At 43.9% G+C, this 12,488-nt stretch overlaps 1 protein-coding gene across 1 annotated transcript in view; it reads left to right on the top strand.

Annotated features, from left to right (window-relative positions):
- LOC139051311 (uncharacterized) overlaps positions 1-12,488 on the top strand; it is a 138,263-nt gene that overhangs the window by 2,892 nt on the left and 122,883 nt on the right. Inside the window, exon 2 of the mRNA XM_070528317.1 lies at positions 1,366-1,526. Coding sequence (XP_070384418.1) covers positions 1,489-1,526 — 38 coding nt within the window. The 5' untranslated portion in view covers positions 1,366-1,488. The remainder of the gene's footprint in view (positions 1-1,365; positions 1,527-12,488) is intronic.

Below are 12,488 nucleotides of genomic sequence, written 5' to 3'. Positions count from 1 at the left end.
GGGTATAGTTAATTGTTTATGGGTAAGAAGGATGAAATTGCATTCTTAAGGAATCAACACAATTTAGCAAGGTTCCAGAATGCCTAAGCCAAAGCAGCCTAAATATAAACTACTCTGAAATCTGTGAATTCACACTGATGCACCTGCACTGTAGTATCAACGTCAACTTAACAAAAAAAAAGGAAGTTTCGCCTTCATTTGGTCCACCGGCAATCAAATTTTTGACTGGCAAATGAATGGAAACTTATTTAGTGTTGCTCTTTTGTGCCCTTAACTGTTACTACCATGATTACACTGTGACAACTTAAGAACTCGTCAAAAGCACTCCAGAACATAGTCTCGAGAACTGCTGATAGTGTCGTTCACTTCTGCCATGACGTCATGAAAACGAGTGAATGTAATCAATTGCCACATCTGTACAAATTGTTGTAGAGTTGGACAGTGGTGTATTTGTCACTTAATTCTTAGATTGCCACCGACTATAGTAAAAATTTATTGGTCCTCCAAAAATATGTGCACTAGTTGCAAAGCCTGATTCAACCCATAAATCACATGATTGTTAAAAATTAGGTTTACATTGAAATGGATTACCTGGTTGTATTGTCATAAAATTTGTGCTTGTGCTTCCTTTATAGGAAAAGTTTGTCATTCCATATTGTTGACAGATCAGTAGTCTCCTATGTGAAATGGCAGTAAGTCTACCAGTAAATGGGGAAGAATTGGCCATGCTGAGAATCACAGTATTAGAGCTTTCTGTTGGACTCTGCTGTCAGGGATGCAGCAAAAGCGTTGACTTCTTTCTTTTGTCTTACTGTTGCAGTCACTGGCAGGCAATGCCCCGTCATGGCTGTGGCATTGCATTGCTAAACTCAAGGTCGCGGGTTTGATCGTGTTCGTGGTGGCTGCATTTCGATGGAGGCGAAATGCAAAAATACTTGTGTACTTAAATTTAGGTGGACATTAAAGCACCTCAGGGGGTAAAAATTAATCTGGAGTTCCCCACTACAACATGCCCCATAATAAGATTGTAGTTTTAGCACGTAAAACCACAAATTTAATAATTTTTTAATGCCCAATGATATCTGATAATGTAATGGCATTCCGGTAGCTTCACCTTCTCCCTTTCCCTTGTTCTCTATCTCTACTTCTCAACAGGTCTCCTCTTTACGCTGTGCTCTTTTTTTTCTCTTTTTGCATGTGTCTGCATTATCTTCTTTTTGTGGTTGTTGTTGGTGGTGGTGATGAGGAGGCTATCAACAAATGAAGAATAATTGGTTGTATTCGTTGACTGTTTTGCATAGTTCAAAGACCACATTTGTCATTCTGATAAAGCCTGTATGTGACACCTTCCTTTTTCCTTTGCAGGCCCTTCAACAATGCACTGAGACAAGTGTGAACATGTAAGGCCATGGTGCAAGGTCACAAAGACAGGCTGCAGTGTTTGGGAGATGCATTTGCATGAACTTTGCCTGACTGGCATAATGAAGCATGGACAAGCCCACTCTTAGGAGAGACGCTGCAAGAAGGTTGGACTCGTTTACTAACTGATTATTCGCTGGGCATGAAATGTTTATCCTTCCTTTAGATGAGCCACTGATGCCTGCACTGTAGTGCCAATCCTTGCTTAGTTAACTGCAGGTGCTGGATCTCGGCACACTTTGTGATGCCCAGATGTTATTGAGCACTGTGTCACTGCTTGTAAACTGTAGCTACCTAAAAAGTTGTTTATATCTTACATAGCTTGATTTTATCCTTTTAGGCTTGCTTAATGCTGTTCAGGTTTTCTGCACGCAGCTCTTTGGTTGTGATGGCTGTGTTGTTGAGTGATTTTCATGTGTGGCAGCCAGGGCACGAAAAGTGCAAAAGCCATTTTGTTTGTGAGCAAAAAGAGTCATAAATATTAACTTTGAAGTCATTGAAACTACCATAATATCTTGAGTCATTGCCTATTCCATCACCCACCCTCTTTTATTGGCAGAACATCAATTTCAGAATTGTGCCACATCCACAAAATGTCCTGCACACTGCAAACATTTATAAAAAGTGTTGGTTAATGGCCGTTATCAATAATTGTTCTTGTTATATTCATGAGTTTATTTCTTTTATTCTGAGACATGACCTCATCGTGCTTTTCATGCTGAATTATGTCAGCTAGAGTGGTGGGCGGTGACCCAGCAGATTACAGTTGTGAAAAAAAAATTTTTTTACTGGCCTTCAGCAATGAAGACTGCCACAATTTGCGAAATTGTATTACGAAAGGTTTTATGCAACATATTTTCTGTAGTAGTTGTCTATGCCTCTCAGCACACGGATGCATGTTTTAGTTGTGAGGAACTACACTGACTTACAATTACCAAGACAGAAAAGGATTGATGACTCGTTTTCATATTCTTCAGTAAAGTCATAGTGCCTGTATTATGTGTTAACAAATTGTGAACTTATGACAGATCTCGTCATAATGTCACAATTGCAGCATCCTTATGCACTTTGCAACGACAGTTGTCAGATGACACACAGATGAGACACTGTGGGGAAAAGGCATTGTACCGATGGTCTTCCGAAACACCTCTTTGTTCATGTAGAGAAGTATTCTACCTTATCTTCAGTTGACTAAATTCCTACATACCATTACAATATCAAATGGGTATTTCTGCTCTGCCCTATAATTTACCCATTTGTTTCAGTACTAGAAAGAAAGTTATTCACAAGCAAGCATGTGCCATAGTGAAACCTTTTGTATGACTGATATGATGCAGGACTTGGCTTAGCTGCACAGAATGTGCCACGTGTTGTAATAGCATTTCGTATATGTAGTTTCCTCGTCCATTTGTGATCCAAAGCCACTGCAGTGTCTTTGCTGAAGTTGTTTAAAGGGACAGACAACTGCTCAGAACACGAATCGAGACAGCCCTGCTGATGGAATTATTCTCTATCGTAGTGGCCAGAACGAGCCATGTTTTCCTCATTAAACGTAGATTCATATTTTTAATTGGTAAATAAAAGTCATGAAAAATGACCTTTGGCACCTCATGCGACGAAAACGAAGTTGCATAAGAGGTTCACCACGTGACCTTCTATTAGTGTACACAGTTCCTGGTATTTTTATTAATATTGAAATGCCGTATACTTTTTATTTAATTTTTTTTTACAGTGTGCAGATCAGCCTTCGTTTGTAGTAAGCAGAAAAGTGGCACTGCCTTCGCCTTCATTTTCGATGAGTTGGCTTGGCTCGTCTATCGGAAGAAAAACGACGGTGGGGTGCAGCCAGCCATGACGTAGGCGTGGACTTGGGGAAAAACGCGGTACAATTATAAGAGATGTCTGTACAACAACACGAACTTGTTGCCTCAGCTTTTTATTTTCAAAACTGATTGAAAAGATTAAAATGTAGGTGGTTAACCACAATTACACTCACTCCTGTGAAAGCTGAACGATTGGCAGCTTTCAGAATTTGCGAGGCAGGCTATCGACATCACTCTCACTTCTCAGCGTTGCTGGAGGAGGGACTCTTAGTTCTTATAGGCTGCTCAGATCAAAAAAAAATTCTGCTTACTAAATATCCACGTGCTTTTGCAAGTAACTGCTGCAGATGTAAACACTACCAAAGATGAGCTTTCCATGGTGCCATAAAAAACTAGGTCCTTAAAAATTGGTTGTCAGTCCCTTTAAGTAATACATGCTTTGCACGTTTAGGTGATTTCCAGTACAAGGATGAAGTACTTGATGACACTACTTGTCTTATGGCATCCTCGACAAACTGCACTGGTGCACACAACAGCACCCTGGTGCGCCATTTCGTCCAATCATCCTTGCACCAGGATGCCTCAGTGCACACTGGTGTGGTTGGTCATGGATGCCATTAAGGAATACAAAAGCTCCCTTTATTTCTTTCTTTCTGTTTCTTTTTCGCTTTCAAGGATAATAAATTGCCAGATGATTATCCTTGACAAGCTCTAGTTTCTGTAGCTTGTGTCAAATAAAAGTTGTGTGTGTGTTCTTTTATTTTTATGCAGTTCAAAATGAATGCAAAGTGGAGTGTGGTTTTTGGGGTGGAAGGCATAGTCATAGTGGCAATTGCAGCTTGTGATTAAACATGGCGTTGCAAGCCGCTGAACACGCAGGTTCACCCAATTGTATTGGTATTGGGACTCGCCATGCTGCCAAAGATTTAGTGCGTTGCACCATCCTGCTCAGCACAATCTGTTCTCTCTACACAGGATAAGCTTTGATTGGAGGGTTCATAGCTGTCGTTTCTCTGGAAATATGGTGCATCCCTCTCACCCTTCCCTGTGTCCTTTCTTAGCCTATATCAAAATGTGAAGCATTGAATCAGCAAGAATGGGAGGCTGTATTTCGTGGCAGCGGAGATTGTTCAGCACGTAAAACTCCAGAAATCAATCAATCAGTTCTCAGCAGCACCAGATTAAGGAGGCTGCAGCGCTAAACCCCATTTGTTTTGGATAATCTTATGTTGGGCTAGCTGGTACATAGTTCTAAAATGAAAAACATTGCAAGTAATGGGACAAGAAAGTGAGACAAACCGTATAGAGACAGCATAGAAAAGCAACCACGATTTACTCTCTAGCTGTGGGAGAATGGGCTTCTCGTAGGGGCCAGTAGCTCTAGGCAGGCAAGTTCATTAATCTGGACTTGGTGAGTGGCTTGCGATGACACGTGAACATCTATGCAGCTGCCATGACATTGCTTTGACCCACTAAGCCACACTGTAGTTGACTCTCATTTTGAAAGTTTGAAAGCGTCATAAAAATATTAAGTCTCGAATGCTGAGATTTTATGCTATGATTATCAGGTTGTTAGCTGCCTCCTTGCTTAAAAAGAATGAAAGGGGGAGATCTCGTGTCAGTACTTTAATAAGTGCTTTATTAATTTGATCAAACGAGACCTTGTTTTTTTTTTTCATTATATCTTATTTTCAAACTTCACTTCATTGACAACCCTTCTAAAGCTTTTTCAGCCAATCCACTTCATGTTTTAAGCATGAAAACACTGCACCACTGTCGGGCCAAGTCGGTGTTGTTTTCGCTTTCCAAATCGTTACTTTCGGTAGAAGTGATGCCAAAACTATCATCATACTCTTTGCCCAAAGAAAGAAACTCCAGTATGTTGTAGCTTCGACGGGGCGGCCGGACGGAGGATCTACGGCATGAGGCCTAAACGACCAGGGCACGCAGCACCGCAATAAAGAGCCGGACTGCTCAAGTCAGGGACCAGACCAAGAATTACTTTATTCCAGTGAGGGGAAACACAGCAGGGAGCTTACAGCGTTTGGCGCTGAGTGGCACCCAGACGTAAATGATTTAAAACCGAAACTGGAAGCCGACACAGAATATTACATCACCTCTTCCTTGAGAGAAAAATGTGCCACTCGCTCTCCTCGCACAAAGCAAGTCGTGAGTTAAAGAAGAACACATGTTAGCACTGTAACACACGTGTTTGGTGATGACATCTTTATACAATAGAAAATGTCATCTTTGGCTTCCCCATTTTAAAAGAAACGCACAACATGAAGACTGAAAATAAACATGATTGCACTACAGTTCTGAAGAGCTTCAGTACCCGTCTTGGGAAGACGACAAGATGCACACTTGCACACACAGATCACACATGAAAAAGAGTTTGTGCACAGAGTACAAAAAGTAGACAGTGCGAACATCTGTGTGCCCCCTGGGACAGCACTGATGGGTGGCTCATTCACCCTGAGCCTGACTTGAGACAGCTCTATGGCTGTCGTGGATTGAAGACTGTGCGTACAAAGCACTTTACACTCCCAAGAAGTTGGAATAGTCCCCCCGTAAGGATGCTAAAGACCTAAATAAAGCTCAATACTTTTTGGTATGAAAGACAAATTCATATGACGGTCAGTACCGTAGTGATGATGTGCGTACTGCACATTTACGCTACAAGAAACGTAAGGTATGCCCTATACCGGTAGTAACTGGAAGAAAAGGTGGAAACCATCATCAAGGGATGGGTAGTCACTGGAGTGACTTTTCAGTGAAGTTTTCAAGAAAATCCTGTCATGCAGGGCATTTCACAAGTTTGGATGCATTCCAACGTTTGCCATTTTCAAGCGTGAAAGTGTTTCGACCTACCCTACGGTAAATCTTAAATGGACCCGAGTATTTAGGTCCGGACTTTCTCGAATTACGTACTCGTACAAGATCTCCTGGACGAAATTGGGCATTTTGTTGCGCAACGACAATCCACGTCCGTCTTAACACTTTCTCTGTCAGAGTCTAGCAGCAGCTTTTGTTTGCACATGCAACTCGCATGCGAGCTGTCAGTTGCAGGCGCCATCATTCCAAATCTTCCCAAAGGCGCAAAAAGTGCACGATTCCAAAGAGTATGGTCTTTGAGTGTTGTCTCCCCCAAAGTGCTGCTGCCATCTATGTAGTAGGAAACAAATACTGCAATAAACGCACCATCATCAACCGGGAAAACTAGGATTCTCGGGTATCTTGAGTAGTCTGGGAAAACACAGGGAAAACTAAAGGAATTTGTGCTTTTATCAGGGAAAATTAGCTGTAATTTTATTGAAAGAGGTCAAAGTCGCGGTAATGTTGGCTAGAGTAAGACAGGAATCGTAAAGAATAGTCTTTGACACCCTGTCGTCGGCTGGAGGAGTTGCCCCTGTACAGTCAACGACCGACTTTCCGGATGCCCGATATTTCGGACGCCTTTGCGGCACCGCTACGTACCACATGGAGTCAATGTATCAGAACGTCTGATATTTCGAACGCAAAAACTCTTCGCCGTCCGATTTTTCGGACTTTTTCCGTGAGCACAGCACCAAAACGGCATTCATCGAAGCCACCACCGCCTCCGTTTTGATTACCTCGCCGCCTCGAACCGATGCTCTCGCACGCAGATCCGCTGGCAGCCGTAGCCACCACTGCGGCAACGCTAGGCCTAGCTGCTTCGACGTTCGCTATTAAGCTCCTTGCCGTTGGATGCCGTGTTTTTATCGAAAGAATTCGCCGCTAACAGCAATGGCACCTACTCCGCCTCTGTGGTCCTTGCGATTGACTTAGAAGCTCAGAAAGTATGGTGCGTTGCATAATGCTGGTTCCCGAAAGTGAACTTCGCCTCTGTACAGAAATGCTACTTGAAGCATACGCAAAAGTATTGCAGTGAAGCATAACCGTGGGAAGGGGCTATTGCCACAGGACACAGTATGTATTCCTTAATTATACACGCGTGCAGCCGGTATTTCCTGTCACAGTACGAGCGCCGACGTGCCTATTATGTCTATCGACAGGCCTTCTCAGTGTTTTCGAATCTGCCTGTAGCGGTTTGAGCTCCTAAGGGCTGTAAATGACATGCATCTATTTTTTCCAACTGGCCGATTTTTCGGACGTTTTCGCGGCCCCTAGGGAGTTTGAAAAATCGGACGTGAACTGTGCGACTGACCAAGAAGGTGCTTCAAATGGTCCGTGGAGTGAACAAGCGACTGAAGGAGGAAGAAAACAGAAAGGACCAACACATTGAGGAATGAAAGGGAAAGGAAGAGTGCTGCCGCCGTTTTGAAAGAGCTTGAGCTCAAAAAACGAAAGCGTTGGCTGATGCCGAGATGCAGGTGTCCCTCATCCAAACCAAAATAAACTCTTTAAAACAGTGAAACGCAATACTGTATGAGGCGTCGTGCGTGGGCTGAGAGTATGTCAGCATAGTTGAGGTTGACTTACGAGCTGTTGAGGGAGGATCTCAATTGTGACAAAGTTCGGGCCTCATACCACTAAGCTTGCTATCAATTGATAGAAATAGCTCTTATTCGAAAATATTTCCTTCTGTATGCATCTCTTTTTTATTCGTATTTGAGAATGTCCAACTCGATTTGCAATTTTTTTCAAAGACATTTTATTTGCTGTGCATTTTACTAACCCCTCCCTTCTGTTCTCTTTTTGAATAACATAAGCACTACTCCTTAGTATTCAAACTGGATTACTAGAAAGTGATGCTTACTATGAGTGACTATGAGTGATGCGTACTATGAGTGTCACTTTCTGGTAAATGCTTACTAGAAAGTGACAGCATCAGAAGATACGGTTTCAGCCCGGCTTGACATGAAACATAGTTCTGTGTCACTCAGGGGAATTTTGCAAAGGCACTCGGGGAAAACCTGGATTCCAGCGCTGACGAAATGGCTGCTATCTATGTTGTAGAACATGAAGGCTGAATCAACACGGCCTTCGAGGCGCTGAAAAAGTGCACACATATTTGTAGTAAAACAAAAAAGAGCGAAATAACAACAGATTTCAAATGCTTGCACTCCAGCAGTCTCTTTAGTAGAAAAGAAAAACTAAGTGGATGTGCTTAGTTTGTCCAAATCGCTTTGAAAATAGGATTATTGCTCTTGACGAGCTGAGCTTGTCTAAAGCAAAATTAACCATTGTTGCCATGGTCTGAGCATTGCAAACAAGTGCAGTGCTGTGCGATCGTGCATGCGAAGTATAAAATGGGTCTGTGAAGTGAAAGCGGTTGAAATTTCAAAAAGAAGGCTGCATATGGGAGATGGCAGGGAAGGAACGCCGCTTGCAGACTCTAGCCGAGGCAAAGAGGGAGGGAGTCTCTATTGAGAGTAACGGTCACCTCCTGGCGGCACGGTAACAGGACTGTTCAATTTCTTCTATCTCCTCCAATTATGAACAGATTTGAAAAATTATCTCCGTAAAATTCTCCCTAGATAGCGCCATACAGCTTCCTGTGTATAACAAAAATTTGCAATGGGGCCAGGTGAGGGGTTTTTAAAGAAACACTAAAGGCAAATATAGAGTCAGGCTAAAGTGTTACATAGGAGCTGCAAGATTTCCAGTGCATCACTTTTTTATAGAACATAGCTTTAGTAATAGAGAAAATGACGTACACCCAAGGCAGGATTACCTTCTCCTTTATGAAAATAAGCTACCATATCTTATGGTGTGATGCCCCATTGATAAATGGTAAATTGCACACAACCACTGATAAGGAAAAAGATAACTACATAGCATTTTTGAAAAAAAAAAGCAGTTTGGCCAGTTTTATAATTGCAGTAGCAATTATATGGACACTCCAGGCAAATTTTTCCCACTAGCACCATGTGATATTCCATATAAAGGCCAAATCCAGTAAGAATGAGCGGCCCAAACACCTTATGCTGGCAGCACATTGGCAAGCATGCGAGGGTTAGCCAAGAAGGGTGCTGGCTTGATCTGCACCTTATGTTTAGTGTCTCGTGAACAAGCATGCGTCTCTCCAGCCTGGCCATGGCTGCGCTTTGCTGTCTGCACAACTGAGCGCATATGCGGCCTGCGCAGGCACGTACCCAAGGCCCCCCCCCCCCCCCCCGAAATTAAGCGGCATACCCCCCCCCCCTCCTATCCAGCCAAGGCACCACTCCTCACACACATTCCTAAAGGTTTCACAAATCAATCTACTCGACGGTCAACACTTTGCTGCCTTTTACAGCGGAAGCAGTGTATGACTAAGTTTCGTAGTTTTTTTCGGCGTCCGTTAACAGAAAAAATCATGATCTGGGCAGATCCTGGTCATAGTGCAAAAAGGGTCCAAGATCAATGGCACATACCCCTGTGGACTTCGAAATCTTCGGGATGGGCCCACATATGGGGAGTTCTTAATGCCTGCTTCACCTCCACCGCGGGTCGGCCCGGCATTGCACTACCTTCGGGATGGACCCACCTGTGGGGAGCGCTTAAACGCCTGCTTCACCCCCGCCGCGGGTGGGCCCGGTATTGTAATATCTTCGGGATCGGCCTACGTATGGGGAGTTCTTAATGCCTGCTTCACCTCTACCGCGGGTCGGCCAGGCATCGCAATTCGGAATGGACCCACGTGTGGGGAGCGCTTAACGCCTGGTTCACCCCTGCCGCGGGTGGGCCCGGTATTGCAATATATTCGGGACCGGCGTACGTCTGGGGAGTTCTTAATGCCTGCTTTACCTGCACCGTGGGTCGACCCCGCATTGCACCACCTTCGGGATGGACCCACGTGAGGAGAGCGCTTAACGCCTGCTTCACCCCCGCCGCGGGTGGGCCCGGTATTTGAATATCTTCGTGATCGGCCTACATATGGGGACTTCTTAATGCCTGATTCACCTCCACCGCAGGTCGGCCCGGCATTGCACTACCTTCGGGATGGACCCACGTATGCGGCGTGCTTAACGCCTGCTTCACTCCGCCGCGGGTCGGCCCGATATTACATTATATTCAGGCCGACCGGCAGCGGATGTGAAACACTTTGCTTTTCGTTTGAGAGTTTTGACTGTCGTCAGCTTTCACTGCCATTCCATCTTCACGGAGTGGAATAGTTGTCAATTTTTTCATTTCTTTTGGAGGGCGGTAGTTATCGGCATCTCCTGGGGTGTGGAGGCCAGTTTTGTCATCGATTCGGTGCCTGCACGATGAACTCAAGATGAATTCAGCTGTCAGCATCTATTGCACCATCCATTTATTGTTTTAATTATAATATTTTTATTTATTTATAATTCCCAACACAATTTTTATGTCATCATCGATTCAACGATCACGCGCATCCCTGTTGCTTCGTTAATTCAATGTTCTTTGTTTATACTAATCCAGGGGCCAGGAAAGGAATTCTGTTCATAGTCGGCTGGTCTGTATACTCGTGGAACGAGTCGTGGCTGGAGAAAACGCCAGTTGCGTTTAACTTTTCCTTTTGCTTCATTATTTCCTCGAGTGACACCTCGCCACGACGCTGGCAGATCCTCGGAACCATATATCTACGATATGGGTTAGATAAGGTGCAAAATAAGATATTGCGAAAAAGCGTTCATTATCAGACCCTGCAATAACCCCTAAACCCATAAGCAATATGACTGTCACCTGTTACCCCGTGTGGTTTTTCCCTTTTTGTACAGCATGTTGCGGGCAAAATTGGCAACTGGAAACAAGAGTCGCAAGGAGATGAGAAATTAAGCGACCTACTAAGCGAGAAAGCCAAGGCAACAGCCAGACAGGGAGGAAAAGCGAAAATTGTTTGTGAAAATATTTATGGATCAAAATCTTCTTATTTAGAAAGGAAGTAGAGAAAACGCCACTGGAACTGGAGAATAATTCCGTGTGTTTTGTATTACGCTTCTACAGTTATCAATCGAGCCAACTGACGTAGCCCCTTTCCTGCTGTGCTAAAGGGGGGGGGGGGGTGGAGTTATAACCTTCCGCGGTAGGCGCAGTACGTCTAGAATTGCAGTGTCCTGCGCTCTACGCGGTTGTACGGGACTGGTGACCACGCATCGTTACACAACTTCCCAAATAACGACACGAGTCGGTTTTGCTACTTGGTAGAGCAGTAAACGAGGGATGCAAAAGAACTGTGACTGTTGCGCAAATATACATTTATCTGAAGTTCTTCCAGGGCTAATTCAAAAAGCGTTACTAGAAATCTTTATTTTGCAGTCTCGCTTGTTAACTTGTTCTTGGCAAGGTTCTTCCCGCGCACCTTCCATTCGTGAGTCCATTTGATGTGGTTCTTTGTTTGCCAAATAAAGAAGTGTGTCTCACAGGCGTACCTGTGAGATACACGTTATTTCAATTCTCTTTCGCGGCTTTACGCGTCCTTATGGCAAATGGTGGGCATTATTCACATTTGTACTAGTAAAAGTACCCTCCACCTCATTTGCATAGAAAAATTACCTTGGGTTGGGCCCCCCCCCAAAAAGAAATCCTGCGTACGTGCCTGGGCCTGCGTGCCATATCTTGGAGGTAGTCTGCACCAGTGGGTACAAAGATTAAGGGCGAGTCAAGATGGTTGGCGGCTTCATGCATAGGCTGTCTTCCTGCTTGTCCAGTGTTGTACGTCACGTAATCTCAAGTTTCAGAGATCCACTGAAGCAGCAGGCAGCACAAAAATTCACTGCTCGCTGCCAGTGCTCTTCATCATGCCAGCGTTGTGAAAGCAACTGCTCACAGTCATTGAGTGAGCTATGTTTGTTTGTCTATGCACATGTAGCACCAGCTTGCTTAGTTCGTAAGCAAATGTTTACTGCACTTTATATGGCCCATAAAGCCACGAACCTTACTTCGTGTAGTTGGCAAAAATTTGAACTGAACCACTGAACTTTGCTAACGCTGTCAATACTTCGAGGAATGACAGAAACTCAAAATGGGCACAGGTATTTGCATAATTGAGAACAGAAAAAGCATTTGCCATATATACTCATATATGCTGCACTTTTTTTCATCAAATTTTCTCGGGTGCGGGTTATACTCAAATCAGGCTTATAGCTACACATTAACACACTGTAGTGTTACTGTGTCAGATAATTAAGACTACTGCTGATAATTAAAAACTGGTGTGTCAGAATAAAAAACTGGTGACCGACATCCACATTTTATTTCACTATTTATGGCCGCTTTCAAGCTAATCACTCTCGGACGAGCTAGCCTCATTGGCGCGCTCCAAAAGCTAGTTGTCCTCTGTGCCATCCATGGCGTTTGATATTGCCGCGAATC

The sequence above is a fragment of the Dermacentor albipictus genome, unplaced genomic scaffold (genome assembly GCF_038994185.2).
Source record: "Dermacentor albipictus isolate Rhodes 1998 colony unplaced genomic scaffold, USDA_Dalb.pri_finalv2 scaffold_11, whole genome shotgun sequence".
Classification (NCBI taxonomy): Eukaryota; Metazoa; Arthropoda; class Arachnida; order Ixodida; family Ixodidae; genus Dermacentor; species Dermacentor albipictus.
The sequence above is the reverse complement of the archived record's forward strand: the minus strand, read 5'-3'. Positions and strand labels throughout refer to the sequence as shown.